General features: G+C 34.2%; 2 protein-coding genes and 1 pseudogene across 2 annotated transcripts; all 3 read right to left on the bottom strand.

Moving 5' to 3' along the window:
* Nucleotides 1-4,584: 4,584 nt before the first annotated feature.
* On the bottom strand, nt 4,585-5,708 carry LOC118681041 (uncharacterized). Its single transcript, XM_070112774.1, has 2 exons — nt 5,089-5,708; nt 4,585-5,024 (listed from the first exon to the last, which is right to left on the bottom strand). The coding sequence occupies exons 1-2, from the start codon at nt 5,573-5,575 to the stop codon at nt 4,585-4,587; spliced, it is 927 nt and encodes a 308-aa protein (XP_069968875.1). The 5' UTR covers nt 5,576-5,708.
* Nucleotides 5,709-7,275: 1,567 nt separating this feature from the next.
* Nucleotides 7,276-8,399, bottom strand: LOC138858190 (uncharacterized). The gene is made up of 2 exons (XM_070112740.1): nt 7,780-8,399; nt 7,276-7,715 (listed from the first exon to the last, which is right to left on the bottom strand). Exons 1-2 carry the CDS (start codon nt 8,264-8,266, stop codon nt 7,276-7,278), a joined length of 927 nt encoding a protein of 308 aa, XP_069968841.1. The 5' UTR covers nt 8,267-8,399.
* Nucleotides 8,400-10,094: 1,695 nt separating this feature from the next.
* On the bottom strand, nt 10,095-10,706 carry LOC118681038 (uncharacterized; annotated as a pseudogene).
* Between the last annotated feature and the right edge of the window lie 7,307 nt (nt 10,707-18,013).

The following is an 18,013-nucleotide window of genomic DNA, read 5'->3' as shown; positions in this document are numbered from 1 at the left end:
TATTATGTATATCTCCACATCAAATTTATATATGATTCAAATAAATCACTGACAAAGTTTCACTATATTTGCATAGAAATGCATCAGAACTCAAATACTTTTTATAGTCTTGATCAGAACTCTAATTAATATAGGTATGTATGTATATATTTGTGTACAATAAAATAAACTACTTCTTCATTTTAACCATGCACTTAATTGGCAAATATATTATTAATAGATCAATATATTTATTTAAAAATGGCTCTAATATTTTTAGCCAACATTATTCAATTAATTTGACTAACATTTTTTCAATAAAAACAAATAAATTAAGTTTATTTGAAGTGTGTAGTTTACTTGACTTCATCAGAAGCAACGGGTAGTTCAGAGAGAAGACCTAAGAGTGAGGGGATATTACTCCCGGCGTTATCACAGTGGGTCTCCGAAAGGCATAGGTACGTCGTCAGGCAGACACTCTACCTCTCTTCCTACCTAATCCATTGTCGTCCAATTTTTTTACTACCAAAAACGCGAAATACCAGAGAACATATATTATAGAGAAGGTTCAATTGCGGACCAGCGTGTGAATTGTCAAAACCTAACAAGATTTTATTAGTGAATTTCACCAAATCTGGCTCGGAAGGAGACATTTTAAAGTAGCGAGTGAACAGAGCTGAGAATTCAATGAAAATTATACTCAGAGACTTGCTTTGATATTACAGCTGCATGTTAGCCTTTTGGCTTATAATTTTATACGTTTATATGCAATCATATTTATTGATATGAATATCACTTTGCGAATTTTTATGAATGCATGCAAAACTGATAATCTATTCTATCTATTAAATTGTGGAATTTCGAAATAATATTTATAGTCAATTTGGGCATTTAATAATATTATATAGTTTTTACATAATATGCATTCCTATATAATTTTATATCTTTTATCATATTAATATTATATAGCCATATGTACATTTATCTGAACATGCGCATTTGAATGTACGCATTCAGAAATTCAAATCATAATTTATCACTTATCAATACACTATATGCAGAGAATGTTAATAAATATATAAATATTCATATATAAACATTCTCTGCTATACGTCCGCACATTGATTTATATGTCAATATATATATGTCAACATATGTATGTGTATATAACATTGCCAACAAATAATGCATACACAAACCAACCTACATACATATGAATATCCGTACACATGTAAATATGTCACCTGCAAAAACTACAAACATTGTTCTTTTCGTTGTTCTACTTTCGACAAGCAACCTCGCTTCATTCATAAAAACAGATACCCTCACATCCCCCCGAGCATGTTTTTACCTACAAGCGTCTTTTCACGACGATGGCAAAAGCTAAAAATCATAAATTGAACAAATTTCTGATATTCCCTCTAGAAGGGAAAAGTGACAACTCCGCAAATATGAGTATTAAAATATTTTAGAATAAAAGTGACAACATAGTATATTTGTCGATTTACAATTGAAGAAACTTTTTAAAGAAAATATTCAATATTCCTCTGATTTATGTAAACAGTAAACCCCGGTTAAATATCACTCCTCCAATCCCTCTTATCTGCCTGTGGCTTGCTGCATCACACGTTTTTTTTTCTTAATTTTTTTAAGGAAAACGGTAATTTTTTTTTAAATACATAGAAATAATTTTTTTGGTACCACTCGCTTAAGTACCACAATCGCTTATGTACTACAAAGCACAAAAAATCTGCAACTTTGGTTTTGGCACATAACCGGGATTGACTGTATTTGTCAAAAAATGTACGTAAGTGCGTATGTAAATATTTGAATTTTTTGTAAACACATCTACCCGTATATATGCAAATGACTTGTTGACTTTGTTTCCATTTACGCATGCCACGTTGTATATGAATAAGGGTTGATTTTGCACTTGCCATATGCGATGTATGTTTGTAAGAGTGTGTATGGTTCTGATTTCCCATGAAACAATGGGTATAAATATTTACATACATACGTTGCATATAGACAAATTAACAATTATAATGGGTACTTTCATATTTGTTTCGCTTGGTCTTTTCTGATGGGGTTATGTCAAGCAAGAGGAGTACAAAATCTAACCCAGAAATCTGACTGAGCTGCAGCAGTCCATTAGATAGATATTTGAGGCAATCCCGACGAACCCTCTAGCCCGCGTAATTTTCTAATTAGGTGTCGCATATGCGTGACTGAGCATGGAGGAATAATTAATTGTATAAAATAAAATAAGATTTTCTATACAATACAAAAAAACTTAATGTAATGCATTGATTAAAAAGAAACTTATTACGGTTTATTTTTGTAGCACGATTCGTGAGCCGCCCTGTATATGCAGAATATCTTAAAATTATATGTAAATTCGTTTGCGCATTGTAAAAATACGAATCTGTAAGCGTACATTTCTTAACATACAATTTAGCATTATTTTTCTCATTTAACATTCAAAATGCTCAATTCTGCTATTTTGCGCTCCGCAGGGGTAAAATTCTGGTGAAATCAGCTTATAATTTGTTTGTGGTGAAATGCACTAATGTTGGCGAGTAACCCTCCGTCAAGAGGAACATTTTGACAATCGGCATACCATGAACCAGAGAACTTAAAACAACGAGAAGGTGCAAATTGAATTTTGTATGATGCTCGATTGGTTGGCTGAAAAATCGAGATCAAGGAGTTCACCATTTTCTGTAATATTTGCTGTTATTTAACAGAAATGAGATTTTATAACAACGTTCTCTGATAAATTACGTATCTCCCAACATAAAGAGAAAAATGAAGCGAAATGAATGAGAAAACAAAAAATACAAATGCCACTTCACATATGCATGATTATTTTTTGCCATATAAACGATTTTTATGATGAAAAATTGATAAAATATGATTTTTCCGCACAAATGCTACATTGATAAAATGTGAAAGATTATGCAAGAAATGTATTTTACTATTTTCATAATTTTCTAATTTCAGTTGTTACAGAATTAATAATTTATGTATGTACATATGTATGTACATCAATATGTTATAATATATAATATACTTGTAATAATATATTACCAATTATCAATGAAAACATGTGAGCGCACTGCTCTATATGTTAGTATGTATGTACAAATATGCGTACGACCGCGCAAAATAAGTAATGCATACAAATCTACATACCTTTAAGCGTACAAATGTAAGTACGTCAGCCAATAGGCAAAATACAAACATTGTTGTACAAAAACAACAATTGTCTCAAATAGCATCAGCACCAGAAATCAATATGGCAGCCAAATTGACAAATCCTAAATTTGTAGTAAATCACACACCAACAACATTTTCATTCATGAACGCTGGCGCACAATCAATAAGCTAAGTCGTTTCATTCATAAAAGCAAACGCCTTACACATCTCCCCGAGCATGCGTTTGTCTACAAGCGTCTTTTCGCGACGATGGCAAAAGCTAAAAATCATAAATTGAACATCTTTCTGATGTTCCCTCTATAAGAGAAAAGTGACAACCCTGCAAACACAGAAATCAATGACAAAAGTGGCAACAAAGCTTTTGTCGATTTAAAATATTTCACAATTCTAAAATATTTTTCCGCGGTTCGCAAAAATCTTCGTCAATATGTATGCATGTTCATATAAATACATACATACCTACAATGATTTGTAGGCAAAGCTGTTATAGCGGCAAGGGAAATGATGACAATCGGCGAGCGTTCGTTTATTTTTCGGCACATCTCGGATTTTCTACCAATAACACATTGTTGTGACGCTTTGTCGTCGCGTCAGTCCTTCGACAGATAGACTCTTTGACATAAAAGCAAAAAATATGTCAACGGAGATTTCACATGAAGAATTGAGTGTACATATATACATACAAATACATACAAATGTGCAAACGACATAATACGTACATATTACGTACATAATTACTTTTACACATGCATTTGAAAAGAAAAATTGAAGCATGAATGTGAAATGCCGACGGCAACACACAATTCTATTTAATTTCTAATATTTTTAAATTATTATTAATTACTCACAATAAAGTAAAAATGAATGAACATAAAATAACTTAAAAATAATAATAAATAATAGTTCAATAAAAGGGAATATGGGGAAAACTTTAGTATAGCATCACACGATTTCAGGGTTAAGAGGGGTATGGTTGGATAGAGGAGATTCTCCAGATCACGAATATATATAATTATTGCCGCCGGAAACTTATAGTTTTCGAGATATTTGCATTTTAAGTTGAAAATTTCACAAATTTTATTTTAAAATTTCTCGATTTATGGTTAACTTTTCTTTTATATTATGCACTTTTTATACACTAACACTTCACTACAATGTTTCTACATATTTTTTTAATGTTAATTATTTAAATATTTGCTTTAATTAAGTATTTTATTTTTACACAATTTTGGTTATATGCACAATAACAAATGGGTTCCATGTTGTCAGATAATAAGTGTTGCCATATCCAAACGAATGACAGCAATCAAAATAAATAAAAAACCCAATTACCTTCTACAAAATAATATGAACTAAATTTTCCATATTAATAAAAAAAAAAAGGTTTTATGGCTTAAAGGTATGTTTTATTGCATCTAATAGTTTCACGAATGGATCGTGATGCTGATTTGCAACATTTTTACGCGATACGTATTCATAAATCAAATTCGAGAAATCTTCACTGTTATTATAATTGTCTTTTAAAATAAACCGTTTGATAACGCGCCACTGGGATTCTATCCTATGCGTGTGTGTTCCATCTTCGGCAACAAACGGATTTTCTGGATCGCTATGGTTAACGCGTCGGTGCTCATACCCGTGACTGGACAGGCAGTCGTACGCCTTCCAACAATCAGTACATATGATGGTACCTTGTAAAACGTGTCTCTGAATTAAGGGTATGAGCACTTTAGCAGACCTCACATTATCGGGACACACTTCCAGCCGAAGGTCGTCACGCCCATCCTCTACCATCCCTAAAACCCTGTGGCCTTCCACTCTCCGTCCTAAAAAAAAAAAAAATTAAATAATTAAATAATTAATACTAAATAATAATGTATTTATTATTACCTTTGTTATATTTTCGTTTCCCGAATTTGCTCTCGTCTATTTGAACAATTTTACCAGGGCCGCCAATTTTACCTACCGCTACCTGGTGATCAACCTGGTATAAAACTACCGCTTCGCGGCAGTAATTGTACCAATCACATATGGTAGCGCTGGATAAAATTGGCTCCTTAATAAAACTGTTCTTTCGAACTTGCGAATGGGACCAGTGCGATGCAAATGCAAACATTACATAAAAAATCTGAGGCAGTGGTATTTTTGCGTTTTCAAACCATGTCCCACTCGACCTCGACACCGCAGTCCGTTTACGGCAGGCACCTTTCCGGCATCGGAATATGCCAACCGTGCTCCTATCTGATAAGGATACCAACATAGGTATCCTATGCGTACGACATAGTTTGCTTTTTAAAATTAAACCCTCCTCCTCTGCAAACGATATACATTTCTCAGTTGTGTCGAAATTTTGAATTATTTTAGGGAAATTCCACATTTCTTTAATTTCGGACACTTTGAGAACGTTTGTTTTTTTTACCGCACCACGGCTGGTTGACGGTTCGTTACAATCTATTTAAAAGTCTTAAGTAATATTTGTTATAATTTTAAATTTCTAATAACATACCTGATGTATTTCCACTCATTTTCTCAAAAATTATCACAATTTAAAAAATTATGTAAAAAATATAAACACTTGCGGAATGATTTATATGCACAATATTCACCAATTAAATTTGAATATGAAAATAATGGCGAAACGGACAAAAAAAGAAACGGTACCTTGTTTAGTTATAGAAAATTCCGTTATAGAAATTGAAGTTTAAAGAGAGTGATATACCCTCTTTAACATTAATTTTTTGTATTTAGATTTCCTGTTTGCACCTGGTCGGTATTTGGGGTATAATCCTCTTTTATTATTCATTTTTATTCGCTTTCAAAATATAAATATATCTATATATATACCTAAGCTAAGCTAAGTCGTTTCATTCATAAAAGCAAACGCCTTACACATCTCCCCGAGCATGCGTTTGTCTACAAGCGTCTTTTCGCGACGATGGCAAAAGCTAAAAATCATAAATTGAACATCTTTCTGATGTTCCCTCTATAAGAGAAAAGTGACAACCCTGCAAACACAGAAATCAATGACAAAAGTGGCAACAAGGCTTTTGTCGCTTTAAAATATTTCACAATTCTAAAATATTTTTCCGCGGCTCGCAAAAATCTTCGTCAATATGTATGCATGTTCATATAAATACATACATACCTACAATGATTTGTAGGCAAAGCTGTCAGAGCGGCAAGGGAAATGATGACAATCGGCGAGCGTTCGTTTATTTTTCGGCACATCTCGGATTTTCTACCAATAACACAATGTTGTGACGCTTTGTCGTCGCGTCAGTCCTTCGACAGATAGACTCTTTGACATAAAAGCAAAAAATATGTCAACGGAGATTTCACATGAAGAATTGAGTGTACATATATACATACAAATACATACAAATGTGCAAACGACATAATACGTACATATTACGTACATAATTACTTTTACACATGCATTTGAAAAGAAAAATTGAAGCATGAATGTGAAATGCCGACGGCAACACACAATTCTATTTAATTTCTAATATTTTTAAATTATTATTAATTACTCACAATAAAGTAAAAATGAATGAACATAAAATAACTTAAAAATAATAATAAATAATAGTTCAATAAAAGGGAATATGGGGAAAACTTTAGTATAGCATCACACGATTTCAGGGTTAAGAGGGGTATGGTTAGTTATGGATAGAGGAGATTCTCCAGATCACGAATATATATAATTATTGCCGCCGGAAACTTATAGTTTTCGAGATATTTGCATTTTAAGTTGAAAATTTCACAAATTTTATTTTAAAATTTCTCGATTTATGGTTAACTTTTCTTTTATATTATGCACTTTTTATACACTAACACTTCACTACAATGTTTCTACATATTTTTTTAATGTTAATTATTTAAATATTTGCTTTAATTAAGCATTTTATTTTTACACAATTTTGGTTATATGCACAATAACAAATGGGTTCCATGTTGTCAGATAATAAGTGTTGCCATATCCAAACGAATGACAGCAATCAAAATAAATAAAAAACCCAATTACCTTCTACAAAATAATATGAACTAAATTTTCCATATTAATAAAAAAAAAAGGTTTTATGGCTTAAAGGTATGTTTTATTGCATCTAATAGTTTCACGAATGGATCGTGATGCTGATTTGCAACATTTTTACGCGATACGTATTCATAAATCAAATTCGAGAAATCTTCACTGTTATTATAATTGTCTTTTAAAATAAACCGTTTGATAACGCGCCACTGGGATTCTATCCTATGCGTGTGTGTTCCATCTTCGGCAACAAACGGATTTTCTGGATCGCTATGGTTAACGCGTCGGTGCTCATACCCGTGACTGGACAGGCAGTCGTACGCCTTCCAACAATCAGTACATATGATGGTACCTTGTAAAACGTGTCTCTGAATTAAGGGTATGAGCACTTTAGCAGACCTCACATTATCGGGACACACTTCCAGCCGAAGGTCGTCACGCCCATCCTCTACCATCCCTAAAACCCTGTGGCCTTCCACTCTCCGTCCTAAAAAAAAAAAAAATTAAATAATTAAATAATTAATACTAAATAATAATGTATTTATTATTACCTTTGTTATATTTTCGTTTCCCGAATTTGCTCTCGTCTATTTGAACAATTTTACCAGGGCCGCCAATTTTACCTACCGCTACCTGGTGATCAACCTGGTATAAAACTACCGCTTCGCGGCAGTAATTGTACCAATCACATATGGTAGCGCTGGATAAAATTGGCTCCTTAATAAAACTGTTCTTTCGAACTTGCGAATGGGACCAGTGCGATGCAAATGCAAACATTACATAAAAAATCTGAGGCAGTGGTATTTTTGCGTTTTCAAACCATGTCCCACTCGACCTCGACACCGCAGTCCGTTTACGGCAGGCACCTTTCCGGCATCGGAATATGCCAACCGTGCTCCTATCTGATAAGGATACCAACATAGGTATCCTATGCGTACGACATAGTTTGCTTTTTAAAATTAAACCCTCCTCCTCTGCAAACGATATACATTTCTCAGTTGTGTCGAAATTTTGAATTATTTTAGGGAAATTCCACATTTCTTTAATTTCGGACACTTTGAGAACGTTTGTTTTTTTTACCGCACCACGGCTGGTTGACGGTTCGTTACAATCTATTTAAAAGTCTTAAGTAATATTTGTTATAATTTTAAATTTCTAATAACATACCTGATGTATTTCCACTCATTTTCTCAAAAATTATCACAATTTAAAAAATTATGTAAAAAATATAAACACTTGCGGAATGATTTATATGCACAATATTCACCAATTAAATTTGAATATGAAAATAATGGCGAAACGGACAAAAAAAGAAACGGTACCTTGTTTAGTTATAGAAAATTCCGTTATAGAAATTGAAGTTTAAAGAGAGTGATATACCCTCTTTAACATTAATTTTTTGTATTTAGATTTCCTGTTTGCACCTGGTCGGTATTTGGGGTATAATCCTCTTTTATTATTCATTTTTATTCGCTTTCAAAATATAAATATATCTATATATATACCTAAGCTAAGCTAAGTCGTTTCATTCATAAAAGCAAACGCCTTACACATCTCCCCGAGCATGCGTTTGTCTACAAGCGTCTTTTCGCGACGATGGCAAAAGCTAAAAATCATAAATTGAACATCTTTCTGATGTTCCCTCTATAAGAGAAAAGTGACAACCCTGCAAACACAGAAATCAATGACAAAAGTGGCAACAAGGCTTTTGTCGATTTAAAATATTTCACAATTCTAAAATATTTTTCCGCGGCTCGCAAAAATCTTCGTCAATATGTATGCATGTTCATATAAATACATACATACCTACAATGATTTGTAGGCAAAGCTGTCAGAGCGGCAAGGGAAATGATGACAATCGGCGAGCGTTCGTTTATTTTTCGGCACATCTCGGATTTTCTACCAATAACACAATGTTGTGACGCTTTGTCGTCGCGTCAGTCCTTCGACAGATAGACTCTTTGACATAAAAGCAAAAAATATGTCAACGGAGATTTCACATGAAGAATTGAGTGTACATATATACATACAAATACATACAAATGTGCAAACGACATAATACGTACATATTACGTACATAATTCCTTTTACACATGCATTTGAAAAGAAAAATTGAAGCATGAATGTGAAATGCCGACGGCAAAACACAATTCTATTTAATTTCTAATATTTTTAAATTATTATTAATTACTCACAATAAAGTAAAAATGAATGAACATAAAATAACTTAAAAATAATAATAAATAATAGTTCAATAAAAGGGAATATGGGGAAAACTTTAGTATAGCATCACACGATTTCAGGGTTAAGAGGGGTATGGTTGGATAGAGGAGATTCTCTAGATCACGAATATATATAATTATTGCCGCCGGAAACTTATAGTTTTCGAGATATTTGCATTTTAAGTTAAAAATTTCACAAATTTTATTTTAAAATTTCTCGATTTATGGTTAACTTTTCTTTTATGATATGCACTTTTTATACACTAACACTTCACTACAATGTTTCTACATATTTTTTTAATGTTAATTATTTAAATATTTGCTTTAATTAAGCATTTTATTTTTACACAATTTTGGTTATATGCACAATAACAAATGGGTTCCATGTTGTCAGATAATAAGTGTTGCCATATCCAAACGAATGACAGCAATCAAAATAAATAAAAAACCCAATTACCTTCTACAAAATAATATGAACTAAATTTTCCATATTAATAAAAAAAAAAAGGTTTTATGGCTTAAAGGTATGTTTTATTGCATCTAATAGTTTCACGAATGGATCGTGATGCTGATTTGCAACATTTTTACGCTATACGTATTCATAAATCAAATTCGAGAAATCTTCACTGTTATTATAATTGTCTTTTAAAATAAACCGTTTGATAACGCGCCACTGGGATTCTATCCTATGCGTGTGTGTTCCATCTTCGGCAACAAACGGATTTTCTGGATCGCTATGGTTAACGCGTCGGTGCTCATACCCGTGACTGGACAGGCAGTCGTACGCCTTCCAACAATCAGTACATATGATGCTACCTTGTAAAACGTGTCTCTGAATTAAGGGTATGAGCACTTCAGCAGACCTCACATTATCGGGACACACTTCCAGCCGAAGGTCGTCACTCCCATCCTCTACCATCCCTAAAACCCAGTGGCCTTCCACTCTCCGTCCTAAAAAAAAAAAAATTAAATAATTAAATAATTAATACTAAATAATAATGTATTTATTATTACCTTTGTTATATTTTCGTTTCCCGAATTTGCTCTCGTCTATTTGAACAATTTTACCAGGGCCGCCAATTTTACCTACCGCTACCTGGTGATCAACCTGGTATAAAACTACCGCTTCGCGGCAGTAATTGTACCAATCACATATGGTAGCGCTGGATAAAATTGGCTCCTTAATAAAACTGTTCTTTCGAACTTGCGAATGGGACCAGTGCGATGCAAATGCAAACATTACATAAAAAATCTGAGGCTGTGGTATTTTTGCGTTTTCAAACCATGTCCCACTCGACCTCGACACCGCAGTCCGTTTACGGCAGGCACCTTTCCGGCATCGGAATATGCCAACCGTGCTCCTATTTGATAAGGATACCAACATAGGTATCCTATGCGTACGACATAGTTTGCTTTTTAAAATTAAACCCTCCTCCTCTGCAAACGATATACATTTCTCAGTTGTGTCGAAATTTTGAATTATTTTAGGGAAATTCCACATTTCCTTAATTTCGGACACTTTGAGAACGTTTGTTTTTTTTACCGCACCACGGCTGGTTGACGGTTCGTTACAATCTATTTAAAAGTCTTAAGTAATATTTGTTATAATTTTAAATTTCTAATAACATACCTGATGTATTTCCACTCATTTTCTCAAAAATTATCACAATTTAAAAAGTTATGTAAAAAATATAAACACTTGCGGAATGATTTATATGCACAATATTCACCAATTAAATTTGAATATGAAAATAATGGCAAAACGGACAAAAAAAGAAACGGTACCTTGTTTAGTTGTAGAAAATTCCGTTATAGAAATTGAAGTTTAAAGAGAGTGATATACCCTCTTTAACATTAATTTTTTGTATTTAGATTTCCTGTTTGCACTAGCGGCCTTCGGCCACGCTTCAAAAAAATAACCCTGGTCGGTCCAACACCGGGGTGTTCAAAATTCAATCGCGTGAAACTTCTTTCCGCACTGGCGGCCTTCGGCCGCGCTTCAAATAAATAACCCTGGTCGGTCCAACACCGGGGTGTTCAAAATTCAATCGCGTGAAACTTCTTTCCGCATTGACGGCCTTCGGCCGTTCTTCAAAAAAATTACCCTGGTCGGTCCAACACCGGGGTGTTCAAAATTCAATCGCGTGAAACTTCTTTCCGCATTGGCGGCCTTCGGCCGCGCTTCAAAAATATTACCCTGGTCGGCCCAACACCGAAGTGTTTAAAATTCAATCGCGTGAAACTTCTTTCCGCATTGGCGGCCTTCGGCTGCGCTTCAAAAAAATAACCCTGGTCGATCCAACACCATAATTTATCAATAGAAGAGAATTAACAAAATTATAAATTGTTCATGTATTTGGGGTATAATCCTCTTTTATTATTCATTTTTATTCGCTTTCAAAATATAAATATATCTATATATATATATAATAGATATGGCAGCACTTGTTAACTGTCAACATGGAACCCATTTGTTATTGTGCATATAACCAAAATTGTGTAAAAATAAAATGCTTAATTAAAGCAAATATTTAAATAATTAACATAAAATAAATATGTAGAAACATTGTAGTAAAGTGTTAGTGTATAAGAAGTGCATAATATGAAAGAAAAGTTAACCATAAATCGAGAAATTTTAAAATAAAATTTGTGAAATTTTCAACTTAAAATGCAAATATCTCGAAAACTATAAGTTTCCGGCGGCAAATAATTCGTGATCTGGAGAATCTCCTCTATCCAACCATACCCCTCTTAACCCTGAAATCGTGGGATGCTAAACTAAAGCCCACCCGGAATATGTTTCAAATAGCATATCAATATTCCCAGTTTGGCATACACATTATATTCTCTTCAATATTCGCCGTTTGGTTATGTTAAGAGGGAGTATGTTTACAGATTCACCGCTGTTATAAAAGCGAGAAATGTTATTTGTTTCTCGTGCATGTCTGGTGAACTCCTTGATAAATTCCTACAAATTGGTCGCTGTCGAACCTGCACCTTCTCGTTCATTTAAGTTCTCTGCATGAACCTTATACGTTCTCTGGAAATACAATGTCGATAATTCTGGTATTTTAGACAGTATTTTCATGTACTGCTACTTTTCATTGCTAATTACTGAGACAAAATCTCAAGTGTACCTGCATTTTTTCTTCTCTTGCAAAGTTCTATTTTGATACTCTCGCAACCTGTTGCCTCAGAGTATAATAGTTTTTTTCACCTAACGGTTGTTTGTATCACCTTAAACTAATCGAGTTAGATATAGGGTTATGTATATATAAATGATCAGGATGAAGAGACGAGTTGAAATCCGGGTGACTGTCTGTCCGTCCGTCCGTGCAAGCTCTAATTTGAGTAAAATTTGAGATATCTTTATGAAACTTGTTAGGCATTTTTCTTGGTACCGTGAGACGGTTGGTATTGCAGATAGGCGTAATCGGAACACTGCCACGCCCACAAAACGCCATTAATCAAAAACAAATAAATTGCCATAACTAAGCTCCGCAATAAGATACAAGACTGTTATTTGGGACCCAGGATCACATTAGAGAGATGTCCGCAGTTAAAAAATTTGTTTAAGTGTTCGTGGTCCCGCCTCTAATAGGTTTAATGTGCATATCTCCTAAACCGCTAAAGCCATAATAACAAAATTCACTGGAACAAATATTTTTAGAACCTCTGCCTACAGTATGAAAATAGTTGAAATCGGGTGCCAACTCCGCCCACTCCCCATATAACGGTACTGTTAAAAAATACTAAAAGCGCGATAAAGCAAGCACTAAACACGCCAGAGACATTAAATTTTATCTCTGGGATGGTATGAGATGACTTTATAGCAATCGCGTTCAAATTAGACAGTGGGCGTGGCACCGCCCACTTTTAGGTGAAAACCCGTATCTTGAGATCTCCTTAACCGATTTCAACCAAATTCGGTGCATAACATTCTTTTCATATTTCTATGTCATAGTGCGAAAATGGGCGAAACCGGACTACAACCACGCCTACTTCCCATATAACACCATTTTCAATTCCATCTGATTCTTTCACTTTCCACTATGCATATCAAGCAACAATGATTATATCGGGGTAAAACCTTGCGTAAATTTAAAGTATGCCTTGTCCTTGTCATCAAAAACTGTGCCCAGTGCCTATAGTTGACCTTCTACCGAAAATATCAGTCAATCCACAAAGAAATCTCAAACGAGTATACCATTTGACTTTGCGAGAGTATAAAATGTTCGGTTACATCCGAATTTAGCCCTTCCTTACTTGTTTTATTCTACGTTTAAATAAAATTATAGTGAAAAGAGTCTGAGTTTATTATTATTATGAAAGCGAAATTCATTTCGCCTACAATAAATTACCCACTTTTTGGCAAGTTTTAATGGTATATTTTCATAAGGGTTATTGAAGCTTGCCGCTGCACATTTCATTTTTCAAAATCAACATATTTTAAAACGGGTGTTCCAAGTAGAGCCTTTTTTCAATAACCTTATTTTGACAGATCACGTGTGAGTCGTTTTTTTTGTTCAATATTATTTAGCATTTCATTATGGAAAGACGCCCGAACCATTGTATAAGCCTACAAGTAGCCAAAGAATCAGCTGTTTTTCTATGTGTGTGAAACAGCCGTGATCACCTGATCGAATATGCCTTTTTTTGACACAGAGTTTTAAATAAAAGGATGTAGTTTAACAATTTGTTTATGAACATGTATTTCTAATGGAAATAATAATGAAAACTTTCAAGAATATTTTCGAAACAAAAGATTATTATATATTTATTGCTTTTCCTCACTACCTCTGAGGTTGCAATATAGGAGCGTTACCGATCTTTTTTGGGTGTTCGGTTCACCAGGACTAAACCGGTAAACTAGGAATTTAAATATTCAACAGACAAAGAATTTTCACTCACAAAAACATAAATATATAAGCTAAAAAATATAAAATTGGAAACATTTAATAATATTTCAATACAATAAATAATAATGTAAATAATACTATGTAAACTTTATCTTTAGTAATTTTGAATATGGAATAAAAAACAATAAATTTTAAAACATAACACGGTAACACACTATAGCAGATTTCTGTCATTTGGGCGTTTTAGTAGTAGAATTTTCGAGGCAACCCGTACCAAGTGGGATATTTTTGCGTGTGTGTATTAGTGAAAATCATAGGATTGGTAACTTGTAGATTTATACAATGACCCGAACGACGTCTACAAATCATTCAACTTTATTATGAAAATTCACGTCCTGTAAAGAATGTATTTCGCGCGCTTCGTTCAACTTATGGTGAACGTAAACGACCTACTGAGCGTACTATTCGCTACACCATCACCAATCTTGAGACCCAGCATTTATTATTGGATAATATTCGACCGAATAGACCACGTCCAGCTCACAATAAAGAAAATATAGCGGCCGTAGCTGAGAGTGTACAAGATGACCGATGACTCGGACTGACGCATGGAACGACTTGGCGCATTTTACGTCGAAATCTTAAATTGAATGCGTCAAAATACTGCTTGTGCAAGAACTGAAGCCGCTCGAAATTTCCAAGCGACATCGCTTCGCTCTGTGGGCTCTAGAAAAGTTTCAAGAAGATCCGACGTTTTCCAGCCAAATTTTGTTGAACGATGAGGCCCATTTCTGGCTCAATGGGTATGTAAGCAAGCAAAATTGCCGCAATTGGGATAAAGAGCAACCTGAAGAGCTGTCGTCTCATCCAGAAATAACAACGGTTTGATGTGGTTTGTGGGCCGGTGGAATCATCGGTCCATATTTCATCAAAAATGATAACCGACTATTTGATGCCTGAAATTGAATGACATTTGGTTTCAACAAGACATCACATCAATGAATGGATTTAGTGAGAGAACACTTTGGTGAGCAGATAGTTTCATGTTTTGGGACGGTCGATTGGCCACCAAGATCGTGTAATATTACACCGTTAGACTCTTTTCTGTGCTAATATGTAAATTCTTAATTCTAGTCTATGCGGACAATCCAACTTCGATTCAAGCCTTGGAGCAAAACATCACGGGTGTCATTCGCCAGATACCAGTCGAAATGCTCAAACGAGTTATCGAAAATTGGACTCAACGGATGGACCATCTGAGACGTGGCCGTTCTTTTGAATGTTAATCAGCATTCCCCATAAAATTTAAAATTGGGAAGGACTGTATCCAAAATTAACGTGTAGTTGGGAAGGACTATACCAGGTTATTAAACGATGTAGTGTATCGCTATTTTTATTCGCTGGGTTTTAGTTTTGATCTTCTACATTATGAAGAATTATTGTTGAAAAGCTAGATGTGTGCAAAACCATGTACACAAATTGAGCAACATTTCTCAAATGTGAACAAAAGAGAAAAACTGATTTCTACGTTGACCCCACGGGCACGATTGCCGTTTGACTTTTTGTTTAAGGACCAAATTGGGTAAAAATGGACCAAACCTAATTTGAATCCGAACAGGAGGGAGTGTGAGAAAAAAAAAATATATATTTAAATTAAGAGGCCTTGGCTTTGTACCAGAGATAAAGAAATGTCCAACTCATGTGTCACTGGAAAGGAGAAAGCAATTGCTAAACGTCGAAACCTGAACTTTGGCAGTTGATCGAGTTCAGGAGGTTTTGACGTTTAGTAACCTGAGAAAGGGAGACGGACAGATTGATATCTTACCAAAAAAATATGTCAACAGAGAAAATTGTTGCCGCTGTTGAAGATCTCTAACAAAAATTGGAAAACAATGAAAATTAAAGAAAACGCGAAATTGAAATGTATGTGATGAAATCTTTTGTGATGAATTTTGAATAGAAAATGATGAAACTTATTTATTAATTGGGTGCTAATACATTTATTCACTTTATTAAGTATTGGAAGTTCAAAAATCAGTTGTTTTATTTTATTAAAAAATCACAAAATATTATTTAAATTTAAAAATACCCAAAAATTATAAATTGTCCGATCTGACTACAATGGAAAATTTTATAAAAACGCTAAGTTAGAGGTGCTATCACATTAGAATAAGCTGGACATCCCTTCATCCCTGCTTTGTACACTTCATTTTTATGAAATACTCTTTGGACTTATTTATAAAACAACATGAACAATAATGGAAAAAACAATTATTAATTAATGATATTCGTTTATATGCACTGTAGGCATTAGTCTTTGGGTGTATGTACATATAATATATTGTGAAATTTGAAATATAACTTTGTTCTCCAATATCATAAGTATTAAATAAAATGTAGAATTCTTTCTTTGCAATTGTTGTTTTTCCACAGTTCTTAATTCTTATTAATATACTGGAAAACCGTGGCTACGAAAATTCTGAATTGCGGCTGCACGTATAACTAAGTGAGGTAGTATATTTGAGGTAGAAATTCTTAACTAATTGTAAATATTTCCGCGACATTCTTTCTAACACACCCAGCACCTTATTAAAGTATAAAAAATAGTTCAATTTAATAATTTGAATATTATTTGAAAAATTTTCAGTACTAACGAATTTAAATGAAAAGATGATTTTAACGCTACCATATTATCCGAAATTAAAATTCACATCTGGAATTACCAGACTATGTCGTTATGTAGCAATATTGTGGCGAACACGAGTACCAGAACAAATCAGAATTGACGATAAACTGCCAGAAGTAACTAGACAGCGAATTCGTAGTTGCCAGAAGTTCTAGTAGCGAACTTTTGTTAAAAATTTACTATATAAGGATTGCCGTATTGTGCAGCAGACACAGTTCTAATTGGAGCGTTGCCGTGTAAAGAGCAAATAAGCTATAAGCAATAAGTTGTAAGTTCGAATAGCGAGCAATAAGTGTTAAGTTGTTGGACTTGAAAATAAAGATAAGTGTATAGCATTAAATTGGGACTTTGATTTAACAATCCAGTGATCGAGCTCAAGAGTGAGTTATAGTTAGACGATTTATCGAGAAATTTGAGCAGAATACACGTATGTCTCAAATATCAACAGAAATATCGACACAACTTAAAGAGCAGGATGCACGTATAACCCAACAAACAGCAGAGGTGTCATCCCAAATGTTGACGCAACAATCCCAATTGGACTCGTTAGAAACGCGGTTGAAAGAGCAGTTCGCAGCGCAAGATGCACGTTTATCAGCACAGGTGTCCTCACAGTTGGAAGAGCAGTTCGCAGCGCAAGATGCACGTATATCATCGCAGGTGACCTCCCAAATAGCAGAAGTGTCCTCACAGATTTCGGAAGAGCGGGATAAAATTAAAACTGAAGTGGATGAATTGAGAGATCGTCTCCGTGAGCTACAATTAAATCGGCCAATTATGTCGTCAGCTTCTGCCAAGGTAGAACCTCCATCCTTTGATGGCACTGTTCCGTTCCACGTTTTTAAGCTTCAATTCGAAAAGACGGCGTCTTCAAATAATTGGAACGCTGAAGATAAAGTAACTGCATTGTTCGTTGCATTAAAAGGATCTGCAGCGGAGATATTACAGACCATTACAAACTGCGAGGCGAGTAGTTATGAAACGTTGATAGGTGCATTAGAAAGACGGTATGGTAGTG

This window comes from Bactrocera oleae, chromosome 2 (genome assembly GCF_042242935.1).
Source record: "Bactrocera oleae isolate idBacOlea1 chromosome 2, idBacOlea1, whole genome shotgun sequence".
In the NCBI taxonomy this organism is placed as follows: Eukaryota; Metazoa; Arthropoda; class Insecta; order Diptera; family Tephritidae; genus Bactrocera; species Bactrocera oleae.
Note: the sequence above shows the minus strand (reverse complement) of the source record. Positions and strands in the feature narration are given on the sequence as shown.

Coding starts and splice junctions, on each gene's coding strand:
- LOC138858190 (XM_070112740.1), bottom strand. CDS start 8,266: ATGTGGAATTTCCCTAAAATAATTCAAAATTTCGACACAACTGAGAAA. Junction 7,716..7,779: donor GAAACGAAAATATAACAAAG/GTAATAATAAAT, acceptor TTTTTTTTTTAG/GACGGAGAGTGGAAGGCCAC.
- LOC118681041 (XM_070112774.1), bottom strand. CDS start 5,575: ATGTGGAATTTCCCTAAAATAATTCAAAATTTCGACACAACTGAGAAA. Junction 5,025..5,088: donor GAAACGAAAATATAACAAAG/GTAATAATAAAT, acceptor TTTTTTTTTTAG/GACGGAGAGTGGAAGGCCAC.